Raw genomic sequence first — 21,377 nt, forward strand, 5'->3', positions numbered from 1 at the left:
AAATGGATGAGCTGAGGAGGAGGAGGAGGAGGTTGGGCTTTTTCAAAAGCTCTGCAGTTACTATGGAAACTGGAAGGCAACATCCAAAAAGTGTAAAGGGGGTGGGGGTGGGAAGTGGGAGCAGGCCCAGACAGGGGGGGGGCATATGGGCCACTTGGCCCAGGCCTCCTATTCCAAAGGGGGCCTTGGTCAGCATATTCACAAAATTATTTATATACTTATTTATAAGACTTCAGTTATCCCCAGGGTAAAAAAAGGGGGGCACATTATCTGCCTGGCCCGGGCCTCTGCCTGGCTCTGCAAGGCCCTGGGTGGGAGAGGTTTGCTTCGATTGGCCCCCAACTCACGAGCAAGAGTCCTTCCACAACCATCGACTGATGCCTGGTTTTCCCTTCTTTCGGTTTTTAACGCCATGAACTGCTTCGATGTGTATTTTCCAGTAAAGGGTTAACTTCGCCTCCTCAGTGTGATTTATTGCAGGCTCGCTTCCGACACCAGCTGCTGCTTGCGCGACTCAGCGGGGAGGAGGGTGGGGACAAAAGCAGGATCCTTTGGCCCTGCCTGGTCATTGGGCCCTGGCCCTGCTTGTCACCGACTCTGGCTCCGCCTACAGTTGGGCTCTCCACCTTCTCTCTCTGCCATTCCCAAGGGCCACCAGCCACCAACTGCGCAGGAGGATGCAGACATGGCAGGGCAACGACTTCTCGCCTCCACTTCTGGAAACACTTACCGAGACCAAGTAGTTCCTCCCCCAGCTCCTGGAGCAGCCCCAGTCCTTCCGCAGGCCTTGTAGGACATCCAGGGCCGCCACTTTGGCCTTGATCTGGTCCATGTCGGAGGGAGGGATGTTCTTCACGATCTGTCTGGCTCGCCACCTGGAGAAATAATAATAATAATAATAATAATAATAATAATAATAATAATTTATTATTTATACCCCGGCCCATCTGGCTGAGTTTCCCCAGCCACTCTGGGCGGCTTCCAATCAAGTGTTAAAAACAATACAGCACTAAATATTAAAAACTTCCCTAAACAGGGCTGCCTTCAGATGTCTTTTAAAAAGAAGATAGCTGCTTATTTCCTTCACATCTGAAGGGAGGGCGTTCCACAGGGTGGGCGCCACCACTGAGAAGGCCCTCTGCCTGGTTCCCTGTAACCTCAGAGATCCCGCGAGAATCTGAGAGAGGGGTTCCGTGTTGCCTATTTGCAGTATGGTAGCGCTGCAGAGAGCTTGCTGGGGAGACCATGCATTAAAAAGGGACTCAAAAATAACTTAGACAAGGTTTTAATTACAAAAATTCCTTATACACTAAATACATCAACAACAAACCGGACCCAACCACCAACCCATCCCCCAGGGAAATGGAAGAGCTAGGTGCTGCTCCTTATATACTACACCCAATTGCTGACACAGCCTAATCAATACAACTCAGCAGCCCCTGCCATGTTTCACAGCTGTAAAGCTGGGTCTCGTTATCTTGCTCTGGCCCCTTAAAGACATACACATCGGGTGGAACAGTGATGAACCTTTACATTTAAAGAAACCATTCAACATTCCGACTGAACATCAGGAAGAACTTTATTCTACAAGAGAGAGAGCGGAGGGATCTACACGTGTGGTTTTTAACGCTAAAAAAGAGTTAAGGTTCTGGTAACTATACAGTCGAACCCTTGCTTCCCGAACGGCTTAGTTGACGAACAAACGGGCTCCTGAATGGCGAAAACCCACAAGTTAACCGTTCCAGTTTTGCAAACGTTTTTTGGACACCGGGCGTCTGACGCAGTTTCCACGGCTTCCGGTTGAGTGCAGGAAGCTCCTGCAGCCAATCGGAAGCCGCGCCTTGGTTTTCGAATTGTTTTGGGAGTCAAACGGGCTTCCAGAACAGATTCAGTTCGAGAACCAAGGTTCCACTGTATAGCCACATGACATTCTTTTTCAAAGTTAAAACTGCATTATTAAAATGTGACGCCAGAGGGTGGTCAAGAGCTCCCCTCCCCCCACAAACTAGGTAGATCATACGGCAAAGATCATACGGTAGATCGCACTGCCCCTTATATAACAAAGCAAGAGAACGATTTTTAGCACCTATAAGGACAAGGTCCCCTGACCAGGACCCCTCTGACATGATTTTATATCTCCTTGCAGACACAGAGAAGTATGTGACCTGGCGTGTAGCACTCTTTGCAACTGCCGCTAGGAAAATTAGAGCAAATTATATAGCCAAGATAGCCACCAACTGTAAAGGAGATGAATTTATTTGACCCTACCTACATCAAGCTATATTCTGTCTTTATCACCAAACTCCGAATATAATTGCACATTGTATTAATTGACATTAATTTTTTAATATATTAGCGGCCATGTGATAATTTTAGCTTATAAATTTTATTGTTTAATGTCTTAACTTGTATATTAAGGCACTTTTATAGCTCTGTTTAGGGTAGGTAATGTCTTGATAATATAAATGTTTTAAGTTTTTTTGTATCAATCCAGTATATTTTCTTTTAATTGTTGAATGATTCTGTGTACATTGCGGCAGCCTTTGGCTATGTGGAATAAAACTGACTGACTGACTGACATGCGGCAGAGGAAGCGAAAGAGAAACCAAATGTCTTGGGTTTTTTGGAACAATATTGTTTAGTATCGTTCTAACAACGTTTAAAAGGTGAGTGTAGATCCAGCCGGAGTCTGCTTGGCCCACGCGGCATGGGCAGGTGCTATCCAGATCTGTTTTGCTCTGAAACGAAGAGGTCCAAGTCAGCCATACCCAATCATTTCAGGGGGCCTTCTCGGAGCAAAACCCAAGCAGCGTATAATCCTTGCGTCTGAACTGCCGCAGATCTGAACTCAAGATCTGCCAGAGGCTCCGGCAATCGAAAAGGTATTTGGGCACAACACGGCGCCCTCTGCTGTTACCTGCGGAAGATGAGCTTGCTGTTCTCCTGGAACTGAGCCAGCACGGCTGGCGGCTCCGGCCACTCCACGCCCTTGCCGTAGTCCGCCATGCTGCGTACTGCCTGAAACCTCTCCACCAGCTCCAGCAGGTGAGACTTCACCTTGTGGCGCTTGTAGTAAGACATGATGGTGTAGGTGGCCCGCAGGTAACGGCAGCGCTTGCGGGCCAGGGCGCCCCTCCAGGCCTGCATGGGACGGACGAGTCAAATCAGGGCCAGCCAAGCCATGGCAACCACCCCACTACCACCACCACCAAACTCTCCCTGCCCCCGGCCTCCTGGAAAAAAATGTAAAAAGTAAAGGACCCCTGGATGGTTAAGTCCAGTCAAAGGCAACTATGGGGTGTGGCGCTCATCTCACTCCCAGGCCGAGGGAGCCGGCGTTTGTCCACAGGCAGCTTTCTGGGTCCTGTGGCCAGCAGGACTAAACTGTTTCTGACGCAACGGGACACCGTGACGGAAACCAGAGCGCACGGAAATGCCATTTACCTTCCTGCTGCAGTGGTACCTATTTATCTACTTGCACTGGTGTGCTTTGAACTGCTAGGTTGGCAGGAGCTGGGACAGAACAGCGGGAGCTCACCCAGTTGCGGGGATTCGAACGGGCCTTCTCTGCAGTGGTTCCCCGTCTATGGAATGCTCTCCCCAGGGAAGTTCATCTGGCGCCTTCACTATACACCCTTAGGCGAAAGGCAAAAACGTTCCTTTTTAACCAGGCCTTTGGTTGATCTTATTGACATCCAACACCCTTTTAGAATGTGACTTGGAGGTGCGTGAGAGTTATTGGGTTATTGCTTTTGGTTTGATTTACTAGGTTGTGATCTTGTTGTGAACTGCCCTGAGACCTCCGGGTATAAAGGTAAAGGGTAAAGGGACCATTAGGTCCAGTCGTGACCGACTCTGGGGTTGCGGCGCTCATCTCGCTTTATTGGCCGAGGGAGCCGGCGTACAGCTTCCGGGTCATGTGGCCAGCAGGACTAAGCCGCTTCTGGCGAACCAAAGCAGTGCACGGAAACGCCGTTTACCTTCCCGCCGGAGCGGTACCTATTTATCTACTTGCACTGTGCTTTCGAACTGCTAGGTTGGCAGGAGCAGGGACCGAGCAACGGGAGCTCACCCCGTCGCGGGGATTCGAACAGCCGACCTTCTGATCGGCAAGCCCTAGGCTCTGTGGTTTAACCCACAGCGCCACCCGCGTACCACCTCCGGTTATAGGGTGGTGTATAAGTTGAATAAATAATAATAATAATTTGAACCGCCGACCTTCTGATCAGCAAGCCCAAGAGGCTCAGTGGTTTAGACCACAGCGCCACGCATGTCCAGATTTCAGGGGCAGAACAGCCTTGCCTTGCATGCAGAAGGTTCCCAGGCTCCATCCTTGATGGAGAGCAGGGAAAACTCCCTCTAAGGAACCCATCAGGGGAGTAGCTCAATGGCAGAGTGTCTGCCTTGCGGGCAAAAGGTCCCAGGTTCAAGACTCCGTTGCCCTGTTTTGACCAGGAGGTACCAAACAATTTAACCCCCGTGTTGCAAACAATAGTCAGTAATATCCAAGGCAACACGATGACCAAATACAATGATACGATATCAATATACACTCTTTATATACATACCTTTATGACCACTGCTCCATAGTAATTGTTGTTCATACTTTCCCATTCACCCTATAGATGGGTTTTTGAAGAATTTCTGTACCCTTCTGCTGTGCTGAAGAAGAATTCCACGAAACAGTGAGAATATCCGGAATCACCGTTCACTACGTCTGTTTGTGAACTACTTCGGCAGCGTTGGACTCCATAAACAAAGCTTTACAGCCTGTTTTCCCCAGATAAGAATCTGATTCATTGCTTCTTCCAGAGACTTGCATAGTCTTCAAAGACTTTCAGAGACTTATAACACTTTGGTTTTTTGTTTTCAAGAGAATCCATTAAGAGTGCATATTTTGTGACTTTCAGAGATTCGTAAGTTTTCTGTTTACGTGATTTCATATATTTCATATTATATAAAGAGTGTATATTGATACCGTATCATTGTATTTGGTCATCGTGTTGCCTTGGATACTATTGACCTGGAGGTACGGCAGCCCCTTCAGGTGTGGAATCGGGCCCCACATTCCTCCTGTCCATACTTGCAACCGGTGTGAACGGAAACACGGGTACCTTTTGCAGTAGCAGCACAATGATGGGGATCAGCTGGGCTCGTTCCTGCTCCAGGGTGAAAAGCGTCTGGGGCGTGCGGATAAAGATCTTGGTGTGTCCGTAGGCCACGTCTTCCTGGAAGCCGTGCTGCTCCATCAAGGCCTGCGTGGCCTCCCGGTCGGTAGCCATGAGGTGGTTGGGCCATGTGTACTCACAGGTCATCTTATACCTGGGAAGGGAGGAATTTACCGGTGACTGGCCTGGCTTGAGATAAGAGTCAAGGAAATGCTGGCTGCGGGATGGGAGAGCACCATCCCAACAGCCTTTTCGCAGAGCTGCAGGCAAAACTGACACTCCATGCAAGGAGAAAGGTAGTAGCTCAGGCCACTAACCGCCGTGCTAGCTTTCTGCTTGCATGGATCATTGTTATTGGTTTTTTTGGAGGGGAGTTCATTGCAAAAATGTGAAAGCTGCCACTTCGGGACTGCGCCACCTCATTCTGGGAGAGGAAATTGGGGCCCCTCTCCCAGGTCTCATTATACTTTGATTACTTAAAGGTAAAGGGACCCCTGACCATTAGGTCCAGTCGTGGCCGATTCTGGGGTTGCGGCGCTCATCTCGCTTTATTGGCCGAGGGAGCCGGCGAACAGCTTCCAGGTCATGTGGCCAGCATGAATACAACGGCCGCGAGAGTTCTGGTAGCACAAGGATGGAAGACTGAAGAAACCCCAACTAAAAAATCATGGCAAGAAAAATTGATGGACTATGCAGAACTGGCAAAACTGACATATAAGCTACGGGACAAGGATAACTGTGACTTTAAAGATGAATGGGAACCCTTTACAAAGTATTTGAAGACACAACAAAGTGAACTGGACTCCTTGGCAGGTTTTGAATAAACATTCACAAACTTTTTACTGATAATAATCAGCTAAATAGTTTGAGGATCTATACAGCTTTGTAACATGCAGAAAACAGCAGTCTCAGATAAACCAAAGACTGGAACTGAGGGAAGTCGGGGGGTGGGGGGGTGGGTTTTGTGTGGAAGGGTGGGGGGAGGGAGGAAAAATGGGGGGGAAACAAGGATGATATGTTTCGTTTTAATTTTGAATAAAAAAAACTTATTTAAAAAAATGTGGCCAGCATGACTAAGCCGCTTCTGGCGAACCAGAGCAGTGCACGGAAACGCCGTTTATCTTACCGCCGGAGCAGTACCTATTTATCTACTTGCGCTTTGACGTGCTTTCAAACTGCTAGGTTGGCAGGAGCAGGGACCGAGCAACGGGAGCTCACCCCGTCGCGGGGATTCGAATCGCTGACCTTCTGATCGGCAAGCCCTAGGCTCTGTGGTTTAGACCACAGTGCCAACCGCGTCCCTTTTCCTTACTTACCACGCCCCAATATTCCTACCTTGAGAAACTACTTCCACTGATTTTTGCCATTGAGTGTATCGGGCCAGGCCCAAGGGGCTAGCGGGGAAGGAAAAATTTGCCACCTTTGGAAAATTTGCGGTGCTGTGTTTGTACCGAAGGCCTGGCGGTGGTGCTTACCGGAGGAGGAAGCGGTCGTAAGGCTGCCTGTAGGCGAATCCTGCCCTCCGGACACGCACGTTCTCAAGTAGTCCCAAATACGACACCTGATGGCGGCAGCGCTCCGCGTCAAAGAGCAAGGGCGACTTCTGGTCGTTTGGCTTGATGCAACGGACGTAATACGGCTCCTGTTCGGAAGAGGCAGGAAAGGAATCAAAGAAGAATGGGTGAGGTTCGGCGACACTCCCCCCCTTCCCAAATGCTTGCAGAGAGCCAGCAACTCACTGAGGATTTCTGTCTCCTGGAGAGGCAGCGTGGCACAGTGGTTATGAGGCATCTGATCAAGGCCTGTATTTTAAAATGAGCTTAAAGATGTATTTGCAAATGTTTGTATGTTTCATGCCAGGCAGAAACCAGCTGGCTAAGTACTTTGGCAGTTGTTTATCTTCCTGCTCTCCTGAACACGGGCCCCCCTGATTTATAGCAGTAGCAGGAGAAAAGTTTCTCAAAGTTGTAAAAGGGAATTACAGGCTGGGAGCAAAGGTTACACTGACCCTACATATTACAGAATACAATCAAGCTGCAAAAACACTAATTAAGAGTTGGTAAATAGTAAGATTTATTGTTTAACAGAAAATAATACCATGTGCCTCCCATCAGACTCTAGCCATATTTTCCTAAGGTTTAAGGTATACTGAGAGAGTTAAAGGGCAATAAATTTTGGGAAGAGCCAATGGGAAAAGCAGCTGGCTGGGAAAGGTGGGTGTAAACTGAAGAGGCTTCTTTTGAAGCTGTTTTTACTGAGTTCCTTTTTTACTTTGCAAAGGCCTTTTCTTCTAAAAAGCTATCTATGTTATGTATGAGATTTGTTGGCTTAATGTAATTATGCAAAGGATTTAGAAAGTAAGAAATGTTAGATTCTTATGTTAGATTCTTATTTCATTGATGGTGTGTGAGAATGTGAACCCAAGATCTCTGTTTAGATAGAATTTAATACCATGAGCCATTTGTTTTAGCCATTTGTTTTGGAATGCAGGGGCAAAAGGTGATCTGGTAATTAAGGTGCCTTGTCGAGGCAAATGTAAGATATATGGCTACTTGCCTGCCATTTATGGATAGAAGGAAATATAGCTCTTTGTCTCCCATAAAAGGTAATAGGAAATGGGTGTATCTTTTATGATTGGTTCTAGCAAACAGCCAATAGGAATTTCAACCAGGCTGATTGGACAGAGGCAGCCAAAGGAGGAGCAAGGGGGCTGGGCTGAGGAAATATAAGTGCTGGCCATCAGGGCTGGAGGGGGCAGAGCTTTTGGTAACCATATACCACTGTGCCTATCATTTATTTGTCTGACAAATAAATTATTATTTTAATTTCTCTATTGCTGCGTTGAATATTTCATTCCAGCTAAGCGTTAACCACAAGCAGGGTGCTACAGTTAGAGTGTTGGACTAGGATGGATTTGCTTATAATAAATCAAAATTTGAAATAGAAGTATTGAACAATGATTGTAAAATATTGTCTAAAATGTATAAATTGCTGCTGGAGTGGCATTTGAAAGATGAAGAGGTAAAATCGGTTATGATACATTGGGCCAAGGACTTTGGGTATAATATACAGTTAAAAGATTAGGAAAAATTGTGGAAGGATTAAAATTTACAGCTTGCAATGCTTTGAAAGAAAATATGATGAAAATGATGTATAGATGGTATATTACACCAGTGAAATTAGCCAAAATGTATAAAGTAAGTAATAAATGTTGGAAATGTAAAGAAAAAGAAGGATCTTTTTATCACATGTAGTGCGAATGTAAGAAAATGAAAAGCTTCTGGGAAATGATATATAATGAAATGAAAAAGATGCTGAAATATACATTTATTTAAAAAACCAGAAGCATTTTTACTTGGCATTGTAGGGGAGGACATTAATAGACAAGGCAATAAATTGTTTTTATATGCAACAACAGCAGCAAGAATATTACTGGCACAATAATGGAAACAAGAAGAAATTCTGACGAAAGAAGAGTGGCAAATGAAATTAATGGACTATGCAGAATTAGATAAGATGACAGGAAGGATTCGAAACCTGCGGGATCAGATATTCTTAGAGGACTGGCGTAAATATTTGAATTATTTGAAAAGCAACTGTCATAAACAGATTACGCTAGTAGGACTGCAAGAAGTTTTGTGAGGAGGGCTATGCGAAATATTGCAATGAAGACTATGAAGAGAGCTATTAGTTAAGGACAATTACAAGTAATAGAGAAATGTAGACTGTGATAAAGACTGAAAAATCTTCAGGTGAGGTTGATGGAAGTCCAAAAACATTGTATAAGATAAGAAAATATATTAAATGACTGTTGGAAATGATACGTGTGCTCGGTAATCGCAAAGCGCGCCCTCGGCCTAGCCTGCCTTGCAAGGTTGTTGTTTTGGAGGATTGGGTAAAGGAGGGGAGGGAGAAGAACCAGGTACGCCACCTGGACGGTGTTGGACGTTGTGGGGTATAAAGGAGACAGATAAATTTATAGCTGGTGGAGAACAAAAACAGGTGGATTTGGAACGCAGCAATATCTAGGCTTGGGCAGGGCAGAACGTAGATCAGTGCCACACCTGGAATTCTGTGCACAGGTTCTTCTTATATTCTGAGCCCACATCCCCAGCCATTTGGCCGTCTCTCCCCCCCTCTCTCTGCCTAGCAGACAGAGTAGTTGCATGGGTAAAAAGGGGCAAGAAGCAGCCATGGTATGTGCGTATGCGCAGACGCTCAAAATGACGTCACGTGCATGCGCAGAAGCGGCGAAAGGTGACCCACGCACGCGCAGGCGCACAGTCGCGTCTTATGTTTACTTCAGGATGCGAATGGGGCTCCGGAACGGATCCCGTTCATATCCAGAGGCTCGGGTTACAAACACCTCAGATTACAGACGCTTCGGGTTACAAACTCCGCTAACCCGGAAGTAGTACCTCGGGTTAAGAACTTTGCCCCAGGATGAGAACAGAAATTGCGTGCTGACGGCGCGGCGGCAATGAGAGGCCCCATTAGCGAAAGCGCGCCTCAGGTTAAGAACGGTTTCAGGTTAAGAACGGACCTCCGGAATGAATTAAGTTTGCAATCCGAGGTGGTACCTCGGTTTTCAAACATAATCCGTTCTGGAAGACCGTTTGAGTTCCAAAACATTCAAAAACCAAGGCGCAAAGGGCGGTCTGCAAATTCAATTGAGAAAAACACAATGGAAGCTGTCGGACTTCCGAGGAGTGTTCGAAAATGGAGGAGGGTTCCCTGGAGGAGCAGAAGCTGGAAATGCGATCGATAATCACAACAGGCTTATTTATAGAGCCCCGGTGGCACGCAAAGGGGGACCATCTGGGCTCTCCTGTCTCTCCACGGCGCTCCGATTCCTCTCCCAGAGGCATCTAATTTTGGTTCCCGGCCAGGGAGACGGGAGCCAAGGAAAGCAGGGGGAGCCTGCCAATGGTTACCAAGGCAACTGAGGACCCCCGGCGGCCTGCTCTTGCCAGCGCCTTCTCAGGACCGGCTGTTGCAGGAATTGAGGGACAGAGAGTGCAAATGGAGATGGGGAGGTGGCCCTAATAATAATAATAATAATAATAATATTTATACCCAGCCCTCCCCAGCCAAGGCCGGGCTCAGGGCAGATAACACCAGGTATAAAAACAATTGACTAAAAAAACCAAGATACTACATTAAAATGCAGCCTCATTTCGGTAGAAACTCAAATCAAAAACTTTTGGGGGGATGAAAAGGTCAAATCTTCACCAAGGCCAACTATCCAGACTGGTCCTACGTGGTCCAGAAAAAAGCCAGGGAAGTCCCCAAATAGGAGTTCCATCACAGAAGGAGAAAGGAAAAAGGAAAGAGGGAATCAAGTTGATTCCAAGCCAAAGGCCAGGCAGAACAACTCTGTCTTACAGGCCCTGCAGAAAGAAATCAGATTCTTCAGGGCCCTGGTCTCATGAGACAGAGTGTTCCACCAGGCCGGAGCCAGTGTTGAAAAGGCCCTGGGCTCTGGTTGAGGCAAACTGACTTCCTTAGGGCCCGGGACCTCTAAAAGGTAAAGGTAAAGGGACCCCTGACCATTAGGTCCAGTCGTGGCCGACTCTGGGGTTGCGGCGCTCTTCTTGCTTTACTGGCCGAGGGAGCCGGCATACAGCTTCCGGGTCATGTGGCCAGCATGACTAAGCCGCTTCTGGTGAACCAGAGCAGCGCACAGAAACGCCGTTTACCTTCCCGCCGGAGCGGTACCTATTTATCTACTTGCACTTTGAGGTGCTTTTGAACTGCTAGGTTGGCAGGAGCAGGGACCGAGCAACGGGCGTTCACCCCGCCGCAGGGATTCGAACCGCTGACCTTCTGATCGGCAAGCCCTAGGCTAGTGGTTTAACCCACAGCGCCACCCGCGTCCCTAGGGTATTGCTATTTATGGACCTTAAGGTCCTCTGCAGGGCATACTGGGAGAGGCGGTCCCGTAGGTATGAGGATCCTAGGCTGTGAAGAGGGGTTTGTTGCCTCCTCCCCATGAAGCCGGTACTTCAGTGCAGAAGCTGTTATTTTTCTGTTCCTTTTGGCTTACATGTATTTATTGATAAGAAAACAAAGCATGTAAGAACATAAGACGAACCCGGCTGGATCAGGCCAATGGGAGCCCATTGAGTCCAGCATCCTGTTCTCACAGTGGCCAACCAAATGTCTGTGGGAAAACCAACAAGAAGGACCCTGGCGCAAGTGTGTTTCTCCCCTGTGGTGGTTTCCAACAACATTGCAGCCTCCAGCTGTGGCGGCAGGACAGAGCCGTCCCGGCTAGCAGCCCTCGTCCAGGCACTTTTGTACATGTTAATCAGCCGGAGAAGCGCATTGCAAAATTCAGAGGAGGGCAAATTTAGAAGGATGGCTGTTTTTCGGGTTGCAAGCTGTTTTGGGAAGTGCGGATTGGGAAGATTCCCCATTAACCAAGCCAAACCCCTTCCCTTCTTCAGGGAGGGTGTGTGTCAGTTTGCATTTCTTGGTTCAGAAAGTACTGCTCTGATGTGTAGAGATCTTTCCTATTCTAATTAATTCAAGAGGGTTCTCAAAGCTGCTTCGTGTGAAAGCAGCAAGCAGAAGGTTCATGATGTTTGGGTTATTCCTTCAGAGAAGCTGAGTACAGCTGCCTTAAACTAGTGATGTTATCTCTTTCTGTCAAGGTTATGCTGTCTATAATAATAAAGACAGAAGGAGCCTGGCTTTCACTTTCTCTTTACATCCATCAATTCTTTCTTTCTTTTTCTTTCTTTCTTTCTTTCTTTCTTTCTTTCTTTCTTGTGTGGTGTTCTGTACGTAGTGTTAAGGTTTAGACTTACAGTGGTACCTCAGGTTACATACACTTCAGGTTACATATGCTTCAGGTTACAAACTCCGCTAACCCAGAAATAGTGCTTCAGGTTAAGAACTTTGCTTCAGGATAAGAACAGAAATCGTGCTCCGGCGGCGCGGCAGCAGCAGGAAGCCCCATTAGCTAAAGTGGTGCTTCAGGTTAAGAACAGTTTCAGGTTAAGTACGGACCTCCGGAACGAATTAAGTACTTAACCTGAGGTACCACTGTATTATAAGTTATTGTAAGTTTTAAATTAAGTCTGCTGCAACTGGATTTCTTATGGATTTGTGACCATTATATACCTTCAGTAGCAGTAAAGCTCTGCTGGATCAAATATTCATTGACTCTGGTCTATTTTTTGGGAATCCTGCAACGTAATTAAGTTTTTACTCTGCTAATTATACTGTGATGGCCTGGGACTCAGGCTCAGACTCAGAACCAGAGGTGTCTCAGACTGCACTGGATCCTTTGCCTCAGGCATCATCTGAACCAAGTCTGGGGCCTGATCCTGAAGAGCCCCAGTCTGCACAGGTTCCCCTGCAACAAGCACCAGCTGGGCCGAGTCAGGGGCCTGAGCCTGCCCTGGCTCCAGATGCGGGGATTACCTCGTTGCCTTCAGCTGGGCCATCACTTACAGCTGCTCCACTACCGGTTGGGTCAGGGGAGACTGAGGCGGCCCCTGGGTCTGGTAACCCGCCGACGTCTCCCGAGCTGCAGAGACTCAGGTCTGAGAGAAGGAGAGACCTGAGTACTCGCAGGAGGAGTGCTCGCCTCCAGGCGGAACAGGGAGGTGAGTCGCTGGGGAATCAGGACCGGCCGCTACCCCGTCAGAGATAAAAGGCTGTCGGACCCCGCCCCAGGTTGCAGGAGCAATATTGCTGTATGCTGGATCCTGCCTGAGATCCTGTACCTGTCCTTGCCTGGTTTCCTGCCTCGTGTCCTGCCTTGGCCCTGTCGGACTGAACCTTTGGATTCTGGACAGGTTCTGGACCACCTTTGGATTAGCCGAACCTTTGGATTAGCCGAACCTTTGGATTCTGGACAGGTTCTGGACCACGTTTCACGGGTTACCCCCGGGCCCAGCACATATACATTGGAATCAGCTCTGGATCAATACTGAGTATCATTTCAATTACAGAGTGTGTGTTGCGCAGGGGTGTGGGGGGGTGTTATCTGAAGTTACCTTCGACGCCAAGTTCTCCACCAGCGCCACAATGGAGTTTTTGAAGAGGGTGGCAGCCGTCAGGGGCCTCTTGGTGACCTCGGTGATGCTTTGCTGGCCCTCTGGCCACATGTCCTGGAGGACGGGGTCTGCGCTGGGGAAAGAGCACAGAGCGGGAGTGAGGGGGTGCAAGCCGCTCCCAGCGCCAACCGTTCCTTAACCCTCACCCTCTCTGGGCATGGCCCACTGGTGACCATGCGTGGGTGAACATCACAGGTAGCAGAGGAGCTAAGAACTTGCAGGGCACAACTCATCCACCCTAGGGGCTTAAGGGTCACGTGGTCACGGGTTCAAGCCCCAACATTTCCAGTTAAACGCTGTGCACCACTGGGAAGGCTCCTCAGTAGCCCAGAAAGCACACCCAACTCCAGCTCCCATCAGCCTGTCCTGGATGTGTCCGTTTGCATTTCTTAGTGCAGAAGGCATTGATCTGATGTGTAGAGATCTCTCCTATTCTAAGTACAGTCTTACCTCGGGATAAATGTGCTTCAAGTTACGTATTTCCGGGTTGCGCTCCACGGCAACCCGGAGGAAACGGAGCACGTTACTTCTGGGTTTCACCACACGCATGTGCAGATGGTCAAAATGACATCACGTGCATGCACAGAAGCGGCGAAACGCAACCCGCGGGCGCGGGTTGTGTTCGCTTCAGGATGTGACCGGGGCTCCGGAACGGATCCCATTCGCATCCCGAGGTACCACTGTAATTCAAGTGGGTTCTGGAAGCCACCCCGGAAATGATCTCTTTCAGCTTCTGCCTTCTGGAAGAAGGTAAAGGTAAAGGGACCCCTGACCATTAGGTTGAGTCGTGACCGACTCTGGGGTTGCAGAGCTCATCTCGCTTTATTGGCCGAGGGAGCCGGAGTACAGCTTCCGGGTCACGTGGCCAGCATGACTAAGCCGCTTCTGGCGAACCAGAGCAGTGCACGGAAACGCCGTTTACCTTCCCGCTGGAGCGGTACCTATTTATCTACTTGCACTTTGATGTGCTTTCGAACTGCTAGGTTGGCAGGAGCAGGGACTGAGCAACGGGAGCTCACCCCGTCGCGGGGATTCGAACCGCCGACCTTCTGATCGGCAAGTCCTAGGCTCTGTGGTTTAACCCACAGCGCCACCTGCGTTTATAGGCATTTTATTCAGCATCAGGACAAAGGAGAAAACATGTCTTCTCCCCTTCATGTCCAAGCAAGCAGCATAAGCAAAAGCTATACACAAACGGAAGTTCCCAGCAAACTGTGCTGGAATGTAAACAGGCATGTGACACACACAGCCTGTTCCTCTTAAGGTGGAAAGGAATATTCTAACAGGTTTGTCAGTATCCGGAACTGCAGAAACAAGTGTTATCTCCGACAATAAAGAGTGAACTCTCTCCCTTTGTTCGGGGAAGGCACGGCGGACAAATGTTCTGACCTGATATATATTGCCGTTTGATCAAGGTCATTCTGGAAGCTTCACCTGGCTCAGGCCGACATACCTGTTGTACATCAGCCGCTTGAAGTCCTGGAAAAGCGTGTCCTTGTTCTTGTCCAGAAATCCCTCCACCAAGTACCTGAAACACAGATCCGTAGAGGCTTGTAAAAACCCTGCCGGTTTGCTTGCTGTGTAGCTTCCCATGCTTGTGACGCCTCCTCCTTCCAGTCTTCCCCCTTTTCTCCCTCTGATCACTCATGACTGTCCCACCACCGCTCCCCGGGATTTGAACCCTCTTCCCTTGGCGGTTCCCTGGCTGGTTCCTCGCACCACTCCTCCATGTCTAACCAGTCCCTGACCTGACACTGAGTGGGGATTCGAACCCTGGTCTCTCCCAGGCACTAGTTTGACATTCTAACCAATACACGGGCTTACCCTACCCTACCCTACCCTACCCTACCGCAGGTATACAGCCTTGGTCCAGTATACCTGAAGGAGCGTCTCCACCCCCATCGTTCTGCCCGGACACGGAGGTCCAGCGCTGAGGGCCTTCTGGCGGTTCCCTCACTGCAAGAAGTGAGGTTACAGGGAAGCAGGCAGAGGGCCTTCTCGGTGGTGGCGCCCTCCCTGTGGAACACCCAGCAGATGTCAAAGAGAAGAACTACAGTGGTACCTCTGGATGCAAACGGGATCCGTTCCGGAGCCCTGTTTGCATCCGGAAGCGAACGCAACCCGCATCTGCGCATGGGCGGGTCGCAATTCACCACTTCTGCACATGCGCGTGACGTCATTTTGAGTGTCTGCACATGCACGAGCGGCAAAACCAGGAAGTAGCACATTCCGTTACTTCCAGGTTGCCGTGGAGCGCAACCCGAAAACGCTCAGCCTGAAGCAACTTCAACCCGAGGTATGACCGTACCAGACTTTTAGAAGACATCTGCAGGCAGCCCTGTTTAGGGAAGCTTTTAATGTTTAACAGACCACTGTATTTTAATACTTTGTTGGAACCCGCCCAGAGTGGCTGGGGAAACCCAGCCAGATGGGCGGGGTATAAATAATAATTTATTTATTTATTATATTTATTATTATTATTATTATTATTATTATTATTATTATTACAAACCCCATGCCCCCTTCCACAAATAATGGAGTATAACCTTCAAGCCACAGCAAAACTCACGTGACATCTCCTGCGTAGTGCTTAATGCGGAAATCGCGTCCGAAATCCATGGACTTGTCAGCAGGATTGAGCTGCAGGCAAGAGGAAAGAAGTAGACATTCATTCATTCATTCATTTGACCGCCCTATAACTGTAGATCACAGGGCAATTCACAACATGAAACTGAAACATATCACTGCAAAGATGATTCAGCTGCATTCACAATGGAACTCCGGTTCCCCAGATTACGAGTCTATCGCACTTAACCACTACACCACACTGGCAGGCGAAAATAGGAAGGACTTCTCCACAGAGAGCACGGTTCATCTACGGAACTCCCTGCCACAGGACACAGTGATGGCCACCAACTTTAAAATGGCTTGAATAGCAATTGGACAAATTCGTGGATGAGATCAGGCTGTTGATGGCTACTAGCACGGGTGTCTCTGCTTTGTGTCACGGTCCGGTTCATGGGAGATCAAAGTCCCGGGAGGGGATGTCGGGAGTGGGGGCAAGATGGCAGGGTGGGAGCAGGAACGGGGGTCCAGAAGCCAGGAGTCAAGAAGTCAAGAGTCCGAGGGTCAGAGAGCCAGGAGTCAAGAAGCCAAGGGTCCGAGAATCAAGAAGCAAGGAGTCAAGAAGTCAGGGGTCCGAGGATCAAGAAGCAGGGAGTCACGAAGTCAGGGGTCCGAGGATCAAGAAGCAAGGAGTCACGAAGTCAGGAATCCAAGGATCAAGAAGCAAGGAGTCAAACACAGCAAGACAAGGAACGTGTTGCTGTGGCAAAGAGCCAAAGGGAAATGCTGACCTTATATCCCTTCCCAGCTCTTGCCACCAGGTGCTGTGAGTTACCAACTGGCCTCACCTGTGCGGCCGCGCCTTGCCTCTCCAGAACAAACTTAGGAAGGCCCCAGTCCTGCAGAGTCCTATTGGTCACAGGGCCTGGCTCCTGCATGCACACCTGACACATAGCTGTCAACTTTTCCCTTTTCTTGCGAGGAATCCTATTCGGAATAAGGGAATTTCCCTTAAAAAAAGGGAAACGTTGACAGCTATGACCTGACACTCTGCCTCCACAGTCAGAAGCAGCTGCGATGCTTCTGAACGCCAGTTGCTGGAAACAACAGGAGGGGGAGAGTTGCTCCTGGGTTCGAATTCTGCCTGCGGGTTTCCCAAAAGAGGCACCTGGTCGGCCACTGTGAGAACAGAATGATCCAGCAGGGCTCTTATTAGTTTCTTATATACAAAGAGATTCACATAAGGCAAGAGCAAAGGGGTGGGTGGAGGCGTTTGTGATTCTTATTAATTCTGGTGGGGTTTTCTATAGCGGTGGTGGGCAAAGGTTGATCAGCATCTATTAGATCGCCAGTTGATTTGAAAAACGCCAGCAAGAATTTATGACTCCTCCTTGTTTTAACTATGGAAACAGCAGAATGACTCTTTCTCCCTATGTTATATATAGACAGAGAGAATAAGGAATGGAATTGTTGTTGGTTTTCTGCTGAAGGGCTTTGAGCCTCACAATTAATAATAATGGTCCCAAGTCACAAGGTGGTTAGACTGGTCTCAACTAGGGCCAGGGCCTTTTCAGTACTGGCCCCGACTTGGTGAAACGCTCTGTCACAAGAGACTAGGGCCCTGCGGGACTTGACATCTTTCTGCAGGGCCTGCAAGACAGAGCTGTTCCGCCTGGCCTTTGGTTTGGACTCAGTCTGACCCTCATGTTTCCCTCCCCTTATGGTTTTGATCTATGGGCTACTTTTAAAATGAGGCTGCATTTTAAATTGCATTTTAACCTGTATTTTAAATTGGGGTTTTTCCTCTCTCTCTCTCTCTTTTTCCCCTATTATGTTTTTACTGCGATTTTATTGGTATTAGCTGCCCTGAGCCCGGCTCTGGCCAGGGAGGGCAGGGTATAAATAAATTTTATTATTGTTATTAGCTAGGGATGATGGGAGTTGTAGTCTCAAAACATCTGGAGGGCCGAGTTTGGGGGTGCCTGGTTCACAGTGATCTCCTAGATAAATTATAAAAAATTCCCCATTCTTTATTGAAGTTATGTCTTCTTGGTTCCTTCCGGAGGAGGTAGCTCTGTTAATATGGGTATCAGTGGCTGGGAGGGTGGAAAGTGACGTCTGTATGTGGGAGGCCGCTGAGTTTTTGTTTGGAGAAGTCACTCTTGGGGGGTGTGGAGTGTGGGCGCCGCTTGGATCACAGCGATTTTGCTCAGCTGCAAACAATGCTTTCTAACACATGGGTTTTTCCATTGTATTTCTGCATTGGATTGCGACTTCTTTATGTTGAAGAGCATCTTTATTTTGCTGCCAAGGATGCAGCTTCTAATGCGCGTTTCTTTTTGTTTGATTTTCTTTTGCAATGCTCTATCTTTTTTTTTTAAAATGATATTTATTAAAGTTTCAAAAAATACAGGAAAATACAAAATACAGAAAAAAAAATATAAAGTTTTTAAGATATAACAAAAAAGTAAAAAATAAAAAGAAACATACAAAATAAAACAGTTAAAAACACGTTAATTTTCCATAACCTATCTTCCTTGCACTTATTTCCCCGGACCTCCTCATACCTCCCTTTTTTGTATTCCAGTTCAATTTGTTAGTTCAGCAAATCCTTACTCTCTATCAATGTTCTATCCGTGTTAAGGTATTGCCGTAAACGACTCAGATTTTTTTAAAAAAAACACACCACATAAACGGCTATAGAAAAGATCGAAATAAATAGACGGAAAGAACTCCTCAACAGTGGAACAGGCTACCTCAGAAGGCTGTAAACTCTGTTCCCCTGGAGATTTCCTTTCTCTCCCTTAACCAGTGCCGGATTTATGTATAAGCTAAACAAGCTATAGCTTAGGGCCCCACTCTTTTGGGGGCCCCAAAAAAATTTAAAGGGTAAACAAACCTGGATGTACATTTCCAAAATATAAGATAAAAAACAAATAAAACCAAACCTACATACAGCAGCAGCGTTTTGTGTTGTGTAGGCACCTAGTCATGGGCCCCACCTGCTCGCCTACTCCCTAAAATATCACTGGTTTGCTCACAAAGGTCTGTATAGTTCAAGCTCTGGTTTTCCCAGTAGTGATGTATGGAAGTGAGAGCTGGACCATAAAGAATGCTGATCGCCGGAGAATGGATGCTTTTGAATTCTGGTGCTGGAGGAGACTCTTGAGAGTCCCATGGACTGCAAGAAGATCAAACATATCCATTCTGAAGGAAATCAGCCCTGAGTGCTCACTGGAAGGACAGATCCTGAAGCTGAGGCTCCAATACTTTGACCACCTCATGAGAAGAGAAGACTCCCTGGAAAAGACCCTGATGTTGGGAAAGATGGAGGGCACAAGGAGAAGGGGACGACAGAGGACCAGATGGTGGGACAGTGTTCTCGAAGCTGCCAGCATGAGTTTGACCAAACTGCGGGAGGCAGCGGAAGACAGGAGTGCCTGGCGTGCTCTGGTCCATGGAGTCACGAAGAGTCGGACACGACTACATGACAACAACATATATAGGGTGCCTACATTCTGCATGTGCAAATGGCTTTAGATACCTATGAGGTACATAAATTACCATATACCATATATTCAATACACACAAAAGCGACAATTTGTTGTTGACAAAGGACAGCTGGACATAGAAATGGCCCCATTACCTTCAGTAGCTTAGGGCCTCATCAAACCTAAATCCGGCGCTGAACCAGCCATAGAGTCAATGGAGGAAGTTGGAAGAATGGCGCTCTTGTCCACTTTTCCTTCCAGCTCTATGTGCTTTTCAAGGCTTCAATTAATTCTGGAGCGGGGAGATGCCTCTGTTTTGCTTCGAGATATCCCCTCCTTGGGGACGCGGGTAGCGCTGTGTGTTAAACCACAGAGCCTAGGACTTGCCGATCAGAAGGTCGGCGGTTCCAATCCCCGCGACGGGGTGAGCTCCCATTGCTCCGTCCCTGCTCCTGCCAACTTAGCAGTTCGAAAGCACGTCAAACTGCAAGTACCGTATTTTTCGCTCTATAGGACGCACTTTTTCCCCTCCAAAAATGAAGGGGAAATGTGTGTGCGTCCTATGGAGCGAATGCAGGCTTTCCCGGGCTTTTTGCAGCTCCGCGCCACCCTCCGGAGCCCCGCGCGGCTTTGCGCGGGGCTCCGGAGGGTGGCGCGGAGCTGCCTGCGCCCCAGGGCTTCCTGCAGCTCCGCGCCACCCTCCCGATCCCGGCGCGAAGCTGCGCAGGGCTCCGGAGGGTGGCGCGGAGCTGCCTGCGCCCCAGGGCTTCCTGCAGCTCCGCGCCACCCTCCCGATCCCGGCGTGAAGCTGCGCGGGGCTCCGGAGGGTGGCGCGGAGCTGCCTGCGCCCCAGGGCTTCCTGCAGCTCCGCGCCACCCTCCAGACCCCCGCGCGAAGCCGCGCGGGGCTCCGGAGGGTGGCGCAGAGCTGCCTGCGCCCCAGGGCTTCCTGCAGCTCCGCGCCACCCTCCCGACCCCCGCGCGAAGCTGCGCGGGGCTCCAGAGGGTAGCGCGGAGCTGCCTGCGCTCCAGGGCTTTTTGCAGCTCCGCGCCACCCTCCAGACCCCCGCGCGAAGCCGCGCGGGGCTCCGGAGGGTGGCGCGGAGCTGCCTGCGCCCCAGGGCTTCCTGCAGCTCCACGCCACCCTCCCGATCCCGGCGCGAAGCCGCGCGGGGCTCCGGAGGGTGGCGCGGAGCTGCCTGCGCTCCAGGGCTTTTTGCAGCTCCGCGTCACCCTCCAGACCCCCGCGCGAAGCCGCGCGGGGCTCCGGAGGGTGGCGCGGAGCTGCCTGCGCCCCAGGGCTTCCTGCAGCTCCGCGCCACCCTCCCGATCCCGGCGCGAAGCTGCGCGGGGCTCCGGAGGGTGGCGCGGAGCTGCCTGCGCCCCAGGGCTTCCTGCAGCTCCGCGCCACCCTCCCGATCCCGGCGCGAAGCCGCGCGGGGCTCCGGAGGGTGGCGCGGAGCTGCCTGCGCTCCAGGGCTTTTTGCAGCTCCGCGCCATCCTCCAGACCCCCGCGCGAAGCCACGCGGGGCTCCGGAGGGTGGCGCGGAGCTGCCTGCGCCCCAGGGCTTCCTGCAGCTCCGCGCCACCCTCCCGATCCCGGCGTGAAGCCGCGCGGGGCTCCAGAGGGTAGCGCGGAGCTGCCTGCATTCCGAAGCCTGGTGCGCACTGAAGAGCGCGTCCGGGCTTCGCGCACCTCTCCACAAGCCTGGGGAGACCGGCTCGGTTCCCTAGGCTTGCGGATAGCAGGCTGTTCTGGGGGCTGGGGTCGGGGGAAGCTCGGGCTTCCCCCGCGCCTGCCCCGTGCCTGGGGAGGGAATTTTTTTTCTTTATTCCCCCCCCCCAAAAAATAGGTACCTTGAACGCACCTTGTTTTAGAGGGAGAGAAGAAGAAAAAAATTTTTTCCCCTGTTCTCCCCCTCCTATGATCCGGTGCGTCCTATGGTCCGGTGCGTCCAATGGTGCGAAAAATACGGTAGATAAATAGGTACCACTCCAGCGGGAAGGTAAATGGCGTTTCCGTGCGCTGCTCTGGTTCACCACAAGTTGCTTAGTCATGCTGGCACATGACCCGGAAGCTGTACG

At 49.7% G+C, this 21,377-nt stretch overlaps 1 protein-coding gene across 3 annotated transcripts in view; it reads right to left on the minus strand.

The window, feature by feature from the left end:
* The window catches only part of LOC308459024 (unconventional myosin-Ig-like), an 85,814-nt gene that overhangs the window by 36,877 nt on the left and 27,560 nt on the right, over positions 1 to 21,377 (minus strand). For all 3 annotated transcript variants that reach the window (XM_080974016.1, XM_080974018.1, XM_080974017.1), the window contains exons 12-18: positions 15,807 to 15,877; positions 14,691 to 14,765; positions 13,178 to 13,310; positions 6,644 to 6,810; positions 5,115 to 5,322; positions 2,918 to 3,141; positions 731 to 875 (exon numbers count right to left, since the gene is read on the minus strand). In XM_080974016.1, the coding sequence (XP_080830142.1) occupies positions 731 to 875; positions 2,918 to 3,141; positions 5,115 to 5,322; positions 6,644 to 6,810; positions 13,178 to 13,310; positions 14,691 to 14,765; positions 15,807 to 15,877 (1,023 nt within the window). The remainder of the gene's footprint in view (positions 1 to 730; positions 876 to 2,917; positions 3,142 to 5,114; positions 5,323 to 6,643; positions 6,811 to 13,177; positions 13,311 to 14,690; positions 14,766 to 15,806; positions 15,878 to 21,377) is intronic.

The sequence above is a fragment of the Podarcis pityusensis genome (assembly GCF_964106645.2).
Source record: "Podarcis pityusensis genome assembly, chromosome: 12".
Taxonomy (NCBI): domain Eukaryota; kingdom Metazoa; phylum Chordata; class Lepidosauria; order Squamata; family Lacertidae; genus Podarcis; species Podarcis pityusensis.